The 17,110-nt window shown below is 40.5% G+C and overlaps 2 protein-coding genes across 10 annotated transcripts in view; one reads left to right on the forward strand and one right to left on the reverse strand.

The window, feature by feature from the left end:
* Positions 1–17,110, forward strand: part of nbeaa (neurobeachin a) — a 210,281-nt gene that overhangs the window by 162,157 nt on the left and 31,014 nt on the right. For all 9 annotated transcript variants that reach the window (XM_036523380.1, XM_036523381.1, XM_036523384.1 and 6 more), the window contains one exon: positions 2,801–2,937. In XM_036523380.1, the coding sequence (XP_036379273.1) occupies positions 2,801–2,937 (137 nt within the window). The remainder of the gene's footprint in view (positions 1–2,800; positions 2,938–17,110) is intronic.
* On the reverse strand, positions 4,706–5,785 carry LOC118774216 (putative nucleotidyltransferase MAB21L1). Its single transcript, XM_036523390.1, has one exon. It carries the CDS (start codon positions 5,783–5,785, stop codon positions 4,706–4,708), a length of 1,080 nt encoding a protein of 359 aa, XP_036379283.1.

A 17,110-nucleotide genomic window follows, 5' to 3' on the forward strand; every position in this document is an offset into this window, starting at 1 on the left:
TGCGTTTTTCCATTGTCTTCCCGTTTCTACAAAACAACAAAACTGTGATTGTGACTATTACATCTTTGAAATTTCCCACAATAGCTTGTGGGTATCCGCAGTTGTGACGCAGTTGTAATGAGAAGAGAGGTCTCTCTGCCTCCTGTTGTGGCCGAATAAAAAAAACAATACCTACTTTGCTACAGTCTACCCGCTGTGGCATAAATTAGTGCATACTACTAAAATTGTACTTTCTCCAGCACCCAGATGTGTGTGGGGGTCAAATGAAAAAAAAAAAAAACTGGGCTATTATGTGCTGTTTTCAGAATTACGTGTCATTTAAGGGCAACTTTCTGTCTAAACAAACAATTCTATTCTTTAGCTCTGTTAGAACTGTACATTTTGGGGAAAGCGCTGCTATCAGATGGTATAACAGTAGAAATATTTCATGTATTTTTATTAGAGAGATTTTTTTGAAGGTGGGGGCTTTTGGTATCCTTCGTGTTCTTACAGGGTATGGTAAATAAAAAAAAAAACATCTTGATTTCTGGTTCTGTTTTACCCTCTATTATAATGCAGTTAGAAAACTATTTGGTAGTATGCTTCTAGGCTGAATACAATCCAGATGGTATCATTTGAACCCAGTTCATCATGCCATATAAACCTTTCATTGAATATAGACCTAATTTGACAGCTTTTTGGCGATCGTCCCCCGCTTTCGTAGACTGTGTGTATTTCTTCCGCCGCACCTGTCATGTTAAATATGGCATGTGAATGATCACAGAGATGCCCCTCAGATGCGTAATCCACGTGCGGTCAGTATTGATTTCATCGATGTCTGCGTGCTGCATTCAGACATATAGACTCTGACATTTCGAACTTGTGAATTCAACTCTTACGTTAATGCGGCAGAAGCAGCGGCAACAGACCTTTAATTTGAAAATGATGGAAGTCAAAACCGTTTCGTCTTCTAGAGCGTGGGCAGTATTATTTTAAATAATGTAGACATGTTTTATAACAACAGGAACAACGTTATTATTTAAAAAATATCCTTTATTTAAAACGTAATGCCAGTTTAATCAATACATTAATTTCTTTCCACGCAATAGGCTGATTTTGTTAGAGGTTTATAGATTATGGTCTTCAAGCATGTATTATCCCAAACTGTGCTTTTTATTTTCCTCAAAAAAAAATCCAATTTTTTTCTTGACATTGTCTGTGCGATTCGCGATTACATGTTAATGCCCCTCCTCTCAATCTAAACGGAAAGAATTGCGCTTGTATTGTCGTTTTCTTTATGCAAGTTTCGCTCGAGGTTGCTGCTGTAGCTCTTTTCCACGAAACCTGTTAAATAAGAGGGAGAGCGCGGCTGTAATTGAAGGTTTGCTACCCACTTCGCAGAAATAGCAGACGATTGCGCTGTAAGCGTGGTCCTGTTCCGTGAAGACGACCTCGTACGTTAAGTTTAAGGAGTACAAGGAATGCAGTAGCTGGGAATGTTCCACAACATCAAAACACAACTAACAACAAAAACCGAATTCATTACATTTACGAAACTGTATACATATAATATTAATAATAATAATAATAATAACAGAAAAGGATTGTGTATATGACGTGACTGTTAATAAAGAAGAGCATTATTAGGTTTGTGAAAATAAAAGATGAATGTTTGATGAATGTATTATTATTATCATTATTATTATTATTATGCTTGTCGGTATCGGACATTTTCTGTAAAAAGACATGAATCAATTATTGCTTTAGTCGACATAAGGAACACAGTAGATTATTTAATCGAATAACTAAATTTGTAATGTCTGTCTTAAAAGAAAAAAAAACAGCATGATGTAATGAAGCAAGAGAGATTTGTACAGAATGAGAGCGGACAGTCTATCTGAGAACCGTCCTGCAGCACAGTTAAGGAGCGCTCTGGGAATACATATCCAAAACCACCGGTAATCTTATGATATGGCGTAGCCGGTTTATCAATTTAGATTAAGATTGATGAGACATACGAGTGGACTTTTCGAAGTTCAGCAGATCTATAAAAACACAATATTAAAGTTTTTGACCTCGAGGATGTGTAAGTGTACCTTTATATTGCGTACAGTTATGGGAAGGAGGACGGGGTTGGGGGGGGGGGGGGGGGGGCTTTATATTGCGTGCAGTGATGGGAAGGAGGACGGGGTTGGGGGGGGGGGGGGGGGGGGGCATATGTGATTGCACTCAGGTGACGGGTTCAAAAGGCCAATCATTAGTGAGCATGAGAAATGTCAAAGAAATTATTTTTAAAACACGCGGCGTTAAAAGTTTAGAGAAATAAGAAACCGCCGTTCTGGATGTTTTTTTTTAATTGAAAGAAATATTTCTTTGTTGTTTGTAATTATATTAGATCTTTTCAGTAAGGAGAAACAATAATTTTAAGCTCCCCAAGAAATGCATATATATATATATTCCGAAATAAGGTTATCTTAATTACACATTTAAAAAATCGTTAAAACGACACTAATAGTTTTAAAGACCTGCAGGTTTTCGTCGACACTGTAGGCCTACTTGGACTGGATGCAAGTTAACTGAGTGTATGCTTCTTTTTAACAATATTGTCTCGGCCTATATTGTATTGTTTTGTTTTTTTTTTTTGTGGAAAAATACAATCATGTCAAGTTAAAGTAATAATGCAATATGATAAGAAACAAAGTACATTTAAAATAAACAATTTCTTTATTAACACAATTCAAAAACAAGATCAAGCGCATTATTGAACGCAACGAATTGATTGTTTCTTGTTTTGATGTTATGTCCATCCTGTCGTTTTCAGGCCCTGTGGTTCTGAGCACTCCTGCTCAGCTCGTGGCCCCGGTCGTCGTAGCTCGAGGAACACTCTCTATCACCACCACTGAGATCTATTTTGAAGTAGATGAAGATGACCCCGCTTTCAAAAAGATTGATGCCAAAGTAAGTTTATTTCCTTTCGAATACGTTTCCCTCGTTTCGCTTTACTTTCGCCGTAGACTGTGCTGTTGGACTGTGAAATGATTATTTGGTTATAAATGTGCCTATAATAAATCTGCTCATTCTCCTACTCTAATCATAAGAAATGAATACAAATATTTTCTTTATCTCGATCACATCCGAAGTCATGTGTGAAATGGCGGAAATCCCATTGTGGTCTTATACTGGCGTCTGAATTTTAATAATACAGAGAGAGTGCATTTAACACCTGTGAGTAACTGCATGCTAATGTTTCATTTTCTGTGAATGCATTTTATGGTCATTTTATCTAATAATAAAGGGTACCGCGACGTACGTAATGACATTAAAGATATGTTGAGGGCTGTAGTTATAGGAAAATTACATTTCATTACAAAACATTCTCGCTAGTTTGTTTTGCTTTGAAATCTATTCGTCTATTTGAAATATAGAAACTGGAAATTTTCCTTCATGTCCGTCAGTCTACAAATTAGAATACTTTAGTTATTTTGCGTGCTTTTTTAACTTGTTGAATACATTTCCACGATGCTCGTATGGCCTAGTGCTGTGTGTATGTATATAAAATGTCTGTGTGTGTTCCTCTGTGATATCAGATTATATAAATAGCAAATCAGTACACGTGTAGACATAATTGTAGGTAAATCTGCTGCATATAAACTTTGTGCAATTGGCTATTGAATTGTAAATATTGTTGTTTTACAACATGCGTCGATTTTTCGATTGTAATGATAAAATGTTTCAAAACGTGTCCAGCATTAAACAGTTGTTCATCTTGTATTAATTTTAAATTAAGGTTAAATTAAACAGTAGAATATAAAGTTTTTCGACGTTAGCGTTTTGAGTAAATGGCTACATATAATGTACATAGACCTCATCAGACTTCACTTCGCTGCGCCTAATCACTGTTGGCACACGAGTAATACTTATTTTTTATTAACTCTTTGGATGAGATCAGAGACAGAAATTAAGTAGATCATATCACAGATTCTATACTCCAGTGTATTTCAAGTGCATTCTTACCAAATATATTTATATTATTTTCTATTCAAGCGTTTTCATATAAACAATCAAACGATGTTCAAACATATTTAAATAATTCAAGTATATTTATGGAATGTTATAGAAATGAAACAGTACCAATAAACTGTAAATGATAAAATTAAACACTTTGCAATAACAGTAGGTTATGTGAAAATATCACTTTAGTTCACTTTAAATCGACTTGCTGTCCAACAGAAAACTGCAGGAGTAACCAAAAAAAATGAAGCACAACTTCTATTTACGGTTCACAAGTAACAACATTTACCATGTCTGATAACTGAAACCACCATCTATGCATTTGTGTATACGCTACAAACATTTACAATTTGGCTCTCTGTTGGCCTTTTCACAAGGCTTCATATGAAAAAGATAAGAAAAATGCAGTGTGCAGGGCATTGGAAATAACGAGCAAACCGCATCCCTCGGTTCCCCCTCAATTAATTTTCCTCACCGATTTCTTTTCGTTCTGAGAACACAACAGTGATAACAAAAAGGACCCCTTGTTAGACATGCTATAATGAGAATAATGTTGTAACGCCTATCGTAGTCCACGGAGTATGTTACTTATTTTCACAAATTATGACAACGTGAATAAAAACAATGCCAAAAGAAAGCTTAGTCCGAGGAGAGACATTTTTTCTGAAAACTATGTTGGCCCCAATGGGCGATTATGATTTTTTTTTTTTTTACCTCAGAGCTTTTCCAAGCTTTTGGGGTTGGTAAGAATTTCTCTTGCCAATCGCCAAGTCTGTTTGGCAGCGTTCTCAAGGGCTGAATTGGGTTTACCCTGGAACAGATCTAAATTAGGCAAAAAATAATGTGGACATCTTCTGCACTGCAAACACGAAATAAGCTGTAGCAGTATTCCATTCAGGCGGTCACCTAAGCAGTTCTCATCCCAGTCAGACTCCCGTGGATGTTTTTCGCATTCGTACGAGACCAACGTTTTCATGTGGTAGTTGTTGAGGGGCTGTCCCGGCAGTTCGAGGTGACGGTCTCGCAGTGTCTTCAAAACGGACAGACATTTCTTCCTGCACCCACCCAAGATCAGCCGATTCTCGGCCTCAGCAAACTGTAAGACCCAGGCGTCGCTCTCTGCCGAGCTCTGCTTCCCGTTCAACGAATAGCATTCCTTGGATAAAAGGTTAAAACCCTCTGCCTTGACCTCTGCCACTCTGTTGGGTCCCGGCCAGGGGATGTGGGGCAGGGGCCAGTGTGCCGCGCTCCGTGGCCATATCCCCGTGCACTTGAAAGCTGGGGTGATTTGAACCACGTATCTGTCTCTGATGCGTAATTTCACCTCGCTGGTGTCTGCGACCATCTTTACGACATCTCTGTAGCTGCACTTATCCACCGCCTGCGCCACCAGTGTCTGAAACCTAGACCGGATCTTTCGAGCTGAAAGGTAACCAGAAGCGGTTATGAACTCCACCCAGAGCGACATGCTTCTCTTGCGACCGTCGCTGAGTTTCAGCACAGCGCAGCCGGGGAGAGAACCGTCGTCCACGAAGTTGAAAACCCCCATCTGATTTAAATAGAGAACCACCTCGAATTCGTTTGGTGAAATGACCTCCAGCCCTTCGTAGCGGTTTTCCATTTCGTTCAGAGAGCTGATGAAGCGAGGCTCCTGCACCTCCACCTCCTTCAGGACGTCTGACACCACCTTGCACACCTCCCTGACTGTCTTGGAGATCGCCGCCTTCCGAGACAGACATTTCTCGTTATAATATTTGTTCAGGTGGTACACTAACTTGGCCTGAGCAGCCAGCATATTCGGGCAGAGATCCGGATTGTACACCGGAGTCTCGCAGTAAGCCGAGGGATCCAACGCGGCTATTTGTGCGGGAGCCAATTTAAAGAACAAAGTATTCTAAATAAAACGAAAAATGTGCTTATGAGGAAACCTAGCCTGTTGTATACGCTCACAGGACCATCGAAGTAAATCCCCCAGTTTTTATCATCAGTTTCTGCAACTTGCTTTTCTTGAAAATATTTCCGTTAATTTGAAATTTCCAGCACTAAAAATGTAGACTTTCTCAACAGCAACGCGTAATGCAGTTACACCTGCAAGATCATCAATCGGCAAACCGAACCCCCTTCGTATTTATTTATGTTTCCTGTTATCTGTGCGTAGAGTTTGTAGTTGAAACGCCGTGAAAGTGCAGGGTGGCTGTATGTGCGCGCCGGTAGTGACGGCCGCGCGTTTGCTGTTTAAGACGAGACGCGCACCAGCGAAAATTTAAAGGGAGGGCGAGGAGCAGAGAGGTCCAATCGCAGCCGTGTTCGTCACTGCCCATGCATAGTTTATCCACAACAAATTAAGCTATGTCTCTTATATACAACTAAATTAAGATACGGGAGATATGGAACGGTGGAAATACTCCGGTACCTTGGGGAGGGGCGATATTAACCCCATGTTGTTTCCGACTGTTTTCGTTGGGCCAGGTTGGGATGCATTTGACTCATTTTGACTGACATGTGACAGGGCCTTTTTTATATGCTGCGGGTTTATAATACGATAATAATAGTAATAATAATAATAAATAGTTTCGATGTTTCGAAGTGACTTCGAGGTAACTGCTACCAGCGCGTGAGTGTGTGTATAAGATGACTATTTACTGAGTTTTAAGGGACAGTTGGACTGCATGCCTGTGTTGAGATAAGTTGACAAGTTTTTATAGATGTTTTGAGTTTGTCTCTTATGTATGCTCTGCTTTGCTTTTCATGTTTTGATATTTATAATATTACATTACAGCTTATTCGCAGTGTTAAAACTAGTTGATCTGTATCTGTGTTCTGTATAGGTTATTTATCTTTGAAGCATGTGTGCATGTTTATTTTTTAGTAATTTTCTAGGAATTTGTTAGCTCTGTGCCTCTGTATTTAAATTGTAAACTATTCCATACCGCATAGGCTGTAATCGACACAATATCTTCATACACACTTAATATCTTCGTTTCACACTGAGATACTTCATGAAATGAACTTCTGGACTATTGCTGTATTTAGCTTTTAACGATAGGTTTTGTTAGTTCTTCAACATTTGGATGTAGCCTACATTTTAAACATAATGCAAGCGTATTCCACATTTTAATTTTTAAGTCTGTTTTTATCACGAATTTCGCTCATTTTTTTCCAGACCCCGGATCTAAAAGTGCCAGTTATTTTACTGTCGGCTGCATGGTCATGTCTCATCTGTATTTGTTCGTAGCTATAGAAGGATACTCCCATAGCTGGTACGAATACATTATGTTTTTCATAGTAATTTGTATTGACGATGCACTTGTAAATTAGAGTCTAATAACATGATCGTGATTTGGATATATTATTAATGTAAGTAGAACTATAGAAGACCACAGCCTCCTCCAAAAAAGTTGCGAGGTACTTGACAGTTAGGCTTTATTCACCGTCCTAGTATTTTCAACGTGGAATTTCAATTCTCACTGATATAAAGAAATGTGTATGACAGACTATCAGTTTTAAAAACAATCTATTTGGATGGAAATAATAAAAATGTTTAACAATATGTTTTCATGATTTATTGTTTGTTATTTTTGGAAAATAAGCATGTACTACAATTTAAAATATAATATCTTGAATGACAGTTAAGTGGGGAAAAATCTTAGTTATTCAGTTATTCAATGACTAAGGTTGAAGTATTTTTAATATTCCTAAATGTGTTTTGCACATGTGCACATAATAGAAGCTCATAATAGCAGCCATTTCATGGTAGGGACTTTTATTACCTGGTAATATTAATTTTATTACTTGAGCAAATGCAAGTGCTCTGGGAAATGAATAGAAATTGATTTTCAAGCTTTTATTTTAGCCTCTTTTTCTGTATTATCAATTCCCCACAATGTTGAATGATTTGTACATTTACCAACCATAACAGCGCAGTCAACCACCTCAGTGTTGTCTGATAATGTAAGTTCACAGTCTCATAATGTAAGTTCACAGTATTCAAACTGAAAACTATTTAACAAAATCAAATATGCATTCTGAGAGCTTTATAAAATACTGTAGTTTGGTACAGAATGCATACAATGAAACAGAGTACAGCACATGTGTACATTGCTTTTAAGCTGTTGGTGATACAGTACTTTGGAGTGTGAGATTTGTGAGATTCCCAGCACAAGGACAATGCCAAGGCCAATCAAGTGGAAGCATTTTATCGTCTCAAACTCTTTGGCTTCCATTGTAATGCACTGCTGCCAAGGACTGAAGCAGCTTTAATAAAACAATGGTCCGTGTATCAGGTTATTCACGTGAACACAAGCAGTTATTTTTTGAAATGCGGTGTGCAGTTATTCTCATTTTGTTCTCATATCATTATCATATCGCTTTCTGTTTAGAGGGAACATGGTGATGCCAGAGGCGGGTGAATGGGATAGTGTTAGGGATGTGTGTGAAATATGTGTGTGTGTGGTGGTGTGTGTGTGTGTTAGAGAGAGGGAGAGAGAGACGAGATGAGGCCTGCTGGCTGGGTAACTTCTTTTATGTTTTCTCTAGTGTGTCTGGCCTGCCTCATCGGTTTCATCTTTCCAACACTAATGGATATCTTCCCCCTGCTATCACATGAGCGGTAAAGATACTGGTTGAGCGTTCGACCAGACTGTCAGTAATTATAAACAGGGCTTCTCGGAGCCTGTTTTCTGTGAGGGTTTTTTTTTGGGGGGGGATTGACCTTGCTCCTGAAGAAATCAATAATATATTGATTTACAAAAAAATTATCTAAATGGGTACTCTACTCCACTTAATTGTCATCAAACATCGCTCATCCTGTTCTGTAGTTTTGACAGATCCATATTGAAGATCCAGGTGTGGCGTTTGCGGTCCCCTTGAAATCACACTTTTTGCCCTGGTTGTTTGCCCTGCCATACATGGTTTCATGAATTGTTTCCCTACTGTAAACCTCACTGAAATTGAGAACGGGCTTCCGTGTGTCTGAGTGTAGAAGCAAAAATGATATTCATTTTGCAGGCCAGCCTGGCTCAGGCAGCCTGACCCTGGTCTTTATTGGAGCCAGACTCGCTCTGGAGCCCAGCGGCTCTCTCAGACGGGCAGTGTGTGCCACCCCACTGTGCGGGAGGGCGTTGGTTTCTTCCTCCCCTCCCCTCGCCATCCCCTTGCCGAGAGCTTGGGGCGCCTTTCAGCGCGTTCCCCTCTTAATCCAATGCAGCGGGCCGGTGGCTCGCCCCAGCCGCCCCCTCCATCTTTTTGCCTCTTCCAGGCGGGTCACGAAATCCAGGAACTAGCCTCTGGGACAGAGTCCCTGCTAAATCTGCCTCAGTTCCCTGCTCTCTGGGTTCTCTCTCGTTCTCCGGGCTGGTCTCCTCCGCGTATGAGTGGTACGTGAGGCCCGGACTGCCGTGCGGCCTATTCCTGAACCAGTGCCATGCACTCATGATTGTGTAAATCAATACAATGACTTACCACATCCTCTTATTTCGGATGAGCATGTGACCAGGGGAGCATGGCCCTATGTAAGGGCTCTTTATGAGCAGAGCATGCCTCCCTGTTGCGTTCCAGTTTTTCCTTTCTCTTTTCTTTTCTTGTAAGGCTGATGCTAATGTCAGGAGAGTTAAAATGCAACTAAGCAATCAAACAACTCATGTATTGTTGCAGTGTTGTGTTCATGTCACAGTTTTTAAAACAATACCCTGTACAGATTAACTACCTGCACTGCTGAAATTTTTTTTTATCTCTGCATGCCAGACTTTCTACAGTTAAAACAGCAGATCTAATCATTTTCACAAGTCCAGTAGTGTTATATTTTACTTTGTAATCCAGTATTCATTTTTCACTTGTTATAGAATGTACATTTTAAGTTTTTTTTTTTTTTTTTTTTTTTTTTTTTACAGGAAACAATATCAGTTCTTTTGGCAGAGTAGGCAATATACAGTTCACTAAAACGATTAGGTAGTTCTGTAGAGACACCTGTAATCCTCTGCTATTTGATGCCTCACATTTAGCAGCTGAACCTGAGTACAAGGAGTGATGCGTTTGTCTTGAAGCAGGGCAGCATGGGGTTCCTTATGCTCAGATTGCTGTTAGTTAAGGATAGAGCACAGTCAAGACCCCAAGCTCCATTGGTCTGTACTGTGAGGAATCCATTACTAATATTAATGATAATAATGTCTGTAATTATTGTTGTGATTATATTTCTTCCTCTTCTTCTTTTCCTCATCCTTGAAGGCACATTGCTGTGGGCTTTAATCGATTTGAAACTGCGCTGAGGGAAGACAATATGGAAATGAGAATAAGAGAATATTAAAATGTTAGTTGATTAAATTATCTCCCAAAAGCTTAATTTGCCTCAGTGAGGATGTTATTGACAGGAACCCAGCGGCCCTGTACAGAAAGAGCAGCATTATAATAATATAGTTCTAATTTTCGGGATTTTACAATGAAGGAAACATGTTAATTAGTTAATGGTTGCCCTTCCTCACTGTTGATCCTATTATTCAATGATAAATTGAGTGTTATTTTACTGCCTCTCCTTTCTGGGATGGTTGTCTGTTGGCAGGTTTTCTTAATGGATTAATGGTAGTCTTCAAAAAGCAACCTGCTGAGGGTGCTTGGGTAGTTATTAGGCCAAAGTATTGGTTTCAGTCCTAAGACTCACTCACATATAACTATGTGCTTAAAGGCCCTGAAGATCAGCACAAGCTGGTCTGTAGCTGTTCTTACAGTTACCATTTCATATTTACATCTAATTTGATGTTCACAGTAATCTAATCTTTCCCTTAAAATGTCATAGTTATTATGAAAATGAACCTCTATGGACATACCAAGTATATACAGATTTATATATATAGATTTATGAAAACCTGGTGCATTCAGTGTTTAAATCGGGTTTACTTTTTCAAGCAATATGGCCTCTGTTTGTAGTACAGACCTAACTTTTCTTTGTCCTGTCCATAACACCCCCCCCCCCCCCTCATGCTCTGTTAGTGCCCCTCCCCACCACTTGTAACAAAGCTAGGGGCCTCTGTGGCCCTCAAAGTGGTCAGTGCAGCAGGCAAAAGCCACATATGTGCTTACTCCAAGAACCTAAAGAAAGCAGATCAGACAAAAGACGCTTCCACGCTTCATTTTGTGTGTTGAGACATTGTGGATCGCTTGTCAGCTTTCTTGATGAATGACTGTATGCAGCTGCACGAAGCTTACGTTAATATTTAATTTTGTGGTTTTGCCTGTAAAAAAAAAAAGATTATTTAAAAATTCAGAGGTGGATGCCAGGTGGATGCTTCTGTATAAGACTTCTGTGTGTCTTGAGCGAGTAGCGAGGTTGTGTAGAAGCACATTGCCCTACTTTCCTTCACTCTTTATCAGACCTGGTTTAAATGCTTCATTGTCTCCCTAAAATGACAATGTTGAACAAAATGTTGGGCTGGAAAATGTAGTCAGGGCTGGCTATTATTTTCACATTGCTGTGTTTCTTCTTCAGTGAAAGATGAACCCCCCTCTTGGGTTATTGAGTATTTTTTGCAATATTTCGTACATTTTTGATTCACTGACTTTTATTATTCAAACTGAAGAAATGAAACACTTAGCCAGAAGAAGAAAGTCCCAACACGCCTGGTAATTAATCTTAATGTGTGAAGGACTACTCATGTCTAACAGTTGAGAGCGCAATCATTTTCTTGCTGACCCCAATGAGACTCCACCAGAGATTTCCCCATCAGCCAGGGTGGAATAAACAATTACCAGACAAATCTTCTGAAAGTACTGGGGATTAAAAGCAAGCATGAAACCAAAAAAAGTTAAAACCAAATGATCCTCTATGGGCTGAGTGGGGGGTGGGCCTCAAAGCCTGTGCCGAAATTCAGCTCCATTTCCCGAATGAAGGCTGAAGGCTTCATAATTGCCAGCCTCTTTGAGATCTTAGGTGCCGGGTGGCAACTGTCATGGCGAGGGCTAATGATGACAAATGTCTCTATGCATATTGCAGAGCAGGTCGACGGAGAGGGTATGGTGGGGTGGGGGAGAGAGGCAAACGAGAGATAGGTTACACTCTGCTCCACTTAACTAGGGAAATGCAGACACATGGAGAAGGGTACTCTGAGTGTTTTTAGATGTTTCTTGTGTGAGAAGCCACAGCTGAGCATGTCGCTTTGGGAGTGCAGTTTAGATGTCAGTCTCCCTGTCACCTCCAGCTATGATATTTGCGTAAACTGATAGTGAAGCATTTCATTTAACGTTCTATGTCAGTAATATTTATTACAGTAAAATCACTGTGGTGTTCTGCCATTTGTCTTTCGTATGACATTTTCAGCCACAACCAGACTCTTAAAACTATTAAAAAGTCATGTACAATTTTTTATGAAATATTCATTTGAAAATAGCAAGTCCTTTAGCAAGAGGATTTTAAAGATTTAACAGTTGTACACTGCAGAAAAAAACAAAAACAAACTAAAAAAATACTCTTCATAACTTTGATACTTTTTCCTGATATACTTAATTTTTTCTTAATTTAGTTAATACATCACTTAACTGATACCTATTTGCAGATAGATGTGTAAAAAAAAATCATGACGCTGATTATGATTTGGTTCATTGTCTTGTTAGAAATTGGGATTGTTGTAGAAAGCCATAAACCTCATTTCACTCACTGTGAAGTGGGCGCAGTTACCAGCCCTGTACATCCCGTGCCCAGATTTCCCCAATTTGTGCAAAGCAGGACCCCTTTCAAAAGCCGTTCATGCAACAAAGAGGGCGGCCTTTTTTGTTTGTTTCTGCCCCATCTGTGTCATCTGGTGGTCTGTGTGGGAGAGGGCGGCGACGGTGTCAGTGGTTTTATGGACTTGCCGATTTGTGGTGGGAGTCCATCAGCGGGATGTCCCATTGTGGACCTCACACAGCTGACAATCATGAATCGACTCCGGGATATTGAGGTGATGTCCATTAATGAAGGCAAGGAGCCCGCCTTGTTCGACCACCGATTTCTACTGTTTAGAGGGGATAATCGATAATGTGTGTGTACGCATGTGTGTGGGTCTGTGGGTATATGTGTGTCTTCAGTTTGACACGGTCTCTTATAAACATCAGTTACACGTACTTTCAGTAAATGATACACCCTTGGTTAGGTAACTTGGTTAGTCCTGAATGTACATCAAATGCAAATGCATCTGTGTGAATAATTCTGTGTTTTATTTTCAGTTGAAATCGTGCAAATTGTGAGAGCGTAATGTTGTACGTGACATTAGAAGCCCCCCCCTTTCCTGTTTTCGTGAAGTATTGTTACACTGTCAGTTGCTGGCACTGTCTTTCTTGTCAGACAGCGCTGCTGTCTAGCTTGTGACAGCGGCCCACATGGCAGCTACAGCTATGGTCACCCGCCCCTGCTGGCACTGCCACACGGAGGCCACGTGTCCACAGGGCCATTTTCTGTGTACTTCATCATGCCAATAGACAGAGGTGTGAGCGTGTGTCTGTGCACGCCTGTGAGTGTGTTTGTGTGTATGTATGTGTATGTATGTGCATTTGTGTGTGTGTGTGTGTGTGTGTGTATGTGTATGTGTATGTGTGCATGTATTTGTGCGCGTGTATGTGTGTGTCTTTACGCGTGTGCATATTGGCGTATGCAAAACAAAGGAAGCATGCAAATCACACACAAAGACAGTGTGTTTCTGTTGATTAGTCACGGGTCCCCATCAATAATAGCGGAATGGTTCTTGTTGCAGGCAGTGAGGAGAGCAGAAGGGGACCACATCTGCCTCCTGCTCCGCTCACAGTCCCCTGAAAACCAGAGGGGCCTATCAGTTCTCCAGACTATCAGAGGAGAGAGGAAGAGCAAGGGACAGAGACAGAAGTCAGAGACAAAGACAGAGATGAGGGGTTTAGGGGGTCAGGGTGGTCAGAGGAGGATCCTCAGTCACTCCTGCAGAAGGATGGGGTGTCTCTCAGGAACTGTCTTGTTCACACCATCTATATAAGTAGAGGCTCTGGGAATGTGCTGTGGCTTCTGATGAGGTCTTGTGGGGCCGTGTAACTCAGTCAGTAACTGTCTCTCATTATGAAGATGTACTGCAGGACAACAGAAAATCTGTTTTTCTACAGTGTCCTATGCCAGATTGACCCTATGCCATGGGAGGTTATCCCCTTCTATGGGGTGTTTTAGACAGTAGAGTAAGAGAAACACAGAGAAGGTGAAGGCGAAGCCGCCTCTAGTGGGTTGTGTTTTGGCAGTAGAAGAAAGGGGGGAGACCACATCAAAAGAAACACAAAGGAGAGAATGAGCGGATGTTTTGTCTCCTGACAGGCAGGAAATCAAACAGATTTACTATGGTGCTGGTGCCTGTGATGTCCCTGTGGCTCAGTTAGTAAATAAAGGATGATAAGCAGTTAAGGTTGGCTTGCCATCGCCAGAGCAGGAATCTGGACACAGCGATGGTAATGTGATGGGTTAAGCAGAATCAGAATCAGAATCAGAATAGACTTTATTGTCATTGCACGGTGGGGGTACAACGAAATTGTGGGTGGTCTGCAACAACAGCGCACTGTGGAACATTTATATAAACACAATACAAATAAGGCACACGACATTGGGTATAGAAAAATAATATACAATAAATACAATAAAATACAAATTTAAAAAGAAGACACATTGACGTAATGGTGACCGAATGGGAGAGGGGAAGTTACCACTTGCTGACCAAATCTCCCTGCCAGTGACTATTGCTCAGCTCCTTCTCCCCCCCATATCCCATTTGGCCGTACCCTTCTCATCTACTTTCTTTTTTCCCCCTAATTTACACATGTAAGGCTTTTCCGATTCTCTATTTTCTATTCTTTTCTGTCAAGCGAGCCCACACTCTTTTCCTCCCTTTCTCCTTTTCTCTCCTTTTGCCTTTGGGCGATGAACTCATTTCAGGTTGCATAATTATTCTCGGTTGTACACCTTCCTGCTATTAATTCCCTGCCTCCCCTTCGTCTCCCCCATCTTGATTATGCATTACCATAATTGTTGTTACAAAATTCTTTGTTGTGATGAACATTTTTTTTTTATTTTCTCCTACCTATATTTTAAAAGCAAAGATGTGTTATGGCCATATATATTATTCTCATTGGCCCAGGGCTGATCAGCTGATCTGCTTTTAGCTACCCCTCTTATCCTCAAATGACCTGAGTCCAGCTTCTTCAGAAAGTCTCCCAGAGAAAGCATTTAGAGCTGAGTGTTCTCTGTTGTGATTTTATCTCACATAATCTCAATACTAATCTCAAGTATTACTGAATTTTTTCTTCCAAAGTAGCTTCTGGGGTAAATTTAGGTTGAAAATAGAATGAGGGTGTATCGAGAAGAGTGAGTGAGGACAGAGCAGTCAGAGAGATCTCATTAAACAATAAAGGAAATAAGTGATAACTGAGAAAAGATTGATCCGGTTTTAGCAGTCCTTTCACAGATACAAGGCATCAAACTGCCATTTACCATAAATATTTGTGATTAAATTGCTAAATCTAAATAATTCAAAGAGGATAGTATCGACCTAGCAGGAGTGGTTATTGGTTATGACACTTCATAGGTGGATTTTCCAAGGTTTTCAAGGTTAAATCTATAATGAAAAGCTCCAGAGAAGAAAAGCCCAAATTGTCCATCACTGTTAATTGGATGTGACTTTGGTACAATAATGGCTCGCCTTCTTCTCTTGTCCTCCAGAATTTCTGCCTGAATGTTTGGTGAAACAGGGCCATAAGCATGCTCTTGTTACAGTGTATCTACTCAATGGTTTAAATGCCAGAGGTGCAGAAAGAGTAGCTGCTCTTTTTATGATGTATTTTGATGCAGTACAAAGAAGAGATAAGCTTTATTTAAGCAGGCGTGCAGTCTCTCTTTCACACTCACACAAGCACGCACACACACACGCACACACACAAAATAAATCCATCAGTCTTCCCTCTCATCATTTGTGTTTTTCGCTGAGGTATTATTTATTAAATATTAAATGAATGTTTATCAAACCAGTATTTTTACATCATTTGTTCCTGAGAAACCAATAAAGCATTAAATGGCTGATAGGAGTTGTAGGAGCTGTCAGGTGACAGCTACACCATACATTTATGATGTGGTGTTTACTGTGATACATCTATTAGCTTAGCAAATTCACTTGCAGATATGTGAAATAGGTTCTTTTCTGAGTAAACATCTTGAGGGTATGGCTTTTTCCCTTAATGACCATTCCTGAATTCCAGCTAGTTTGAAATTACTTTGAATGCATTTTACATTTTACCTCTGTTATGAATTTTAGACTGAATCCCACAAAACACCTTTACAGTATAGTAGTAGATTTCAATATATATATAGTATGTATGTATGTATGTATGTACTGTATGTGTGTGTGTGTGTGTGTATTATGGGATTTTCAAAGAGAATGGAATAATGGATGGCATTATTCTTGAATAATTTCATTCAAGTTTTTTCCATTGAGAAGTGAGTATGAGAAATCAGTCCTGCTGTGGGCTTTCTGCATTCACGGAAGTTTTGGACCATGGCTGCATTGTTTCCTGAGACCGAGGAAGGCGAGGGATCACATCTGTCATCAGAGAATCCCCCTGATCTCAGGTCTTTAGTCTTGGGTCTTGGGTTGGTCCAAAGCAGCCTGGAGGAGATGATGTGTCGCAGGCCCGTTGCTTCGACTGAGCATGATACACACATTTCCTGATTAGCTGGGACAAGCAGGAAGCAGAGAGAGTGAGTTGCAGAGGTATGCGCTTGGAGCACTGGAAGGGACTAGGGATTTTGGCAGGACCGTTGTGTAGGAAAGTGAGAACTCTATCCTGCAACTCTCTCCCAGATCTTTATCCCAGAACTCTCCCCCATCTTCTTTCGGGATGGGGGGGTTGCTATCAGGAGCTGCTCAGCGGGTCACTGGCTCTGGGGAGAACAGCTTGCATCAGTGCGCTCTGGTCCGGCGCAATTAGTCAAATTACAGCCCTCTGAGCGGCTTGTCAAGGGCTGTCAAGGTTTGGCAGCACGAAGGCCCCAAGTCCCTCTGGAGAGAGACCCCCCTATTCCCCCCTGAGGCCCACTCGCTCACTGCATCTCTCTCCTCCTCACCTCCTCACAAAGGAAAGGGGAATAATGAATGATGGC

Source organism: Megalops cyprinoides, chromosome 3 (genome assembly GCF_013368585.1).
Source record: "Megalops cyprinoides isolate fMegCyp1 chromosome 3, fMegCyp1.pri, whole genome shotgun sequence".
NCBI classification, from domain to species: domain Eukaryota; kingdom Metazoa; phylum Chordata; class Actinopteri; order Elopiformes; family Megalopidae; genus Megalops; species Megalops cyprinoides.

Bases quoted from the DNA above. Each gene is read 5' to 3' on its own strand.
- LOC118774216 (XM_036523390.1), bottom strand. From the start codon at position 5,785: ATGCTGGCTGCTCAGGCCAAGTTAGTGTACCACCTGAACAAATATTAT.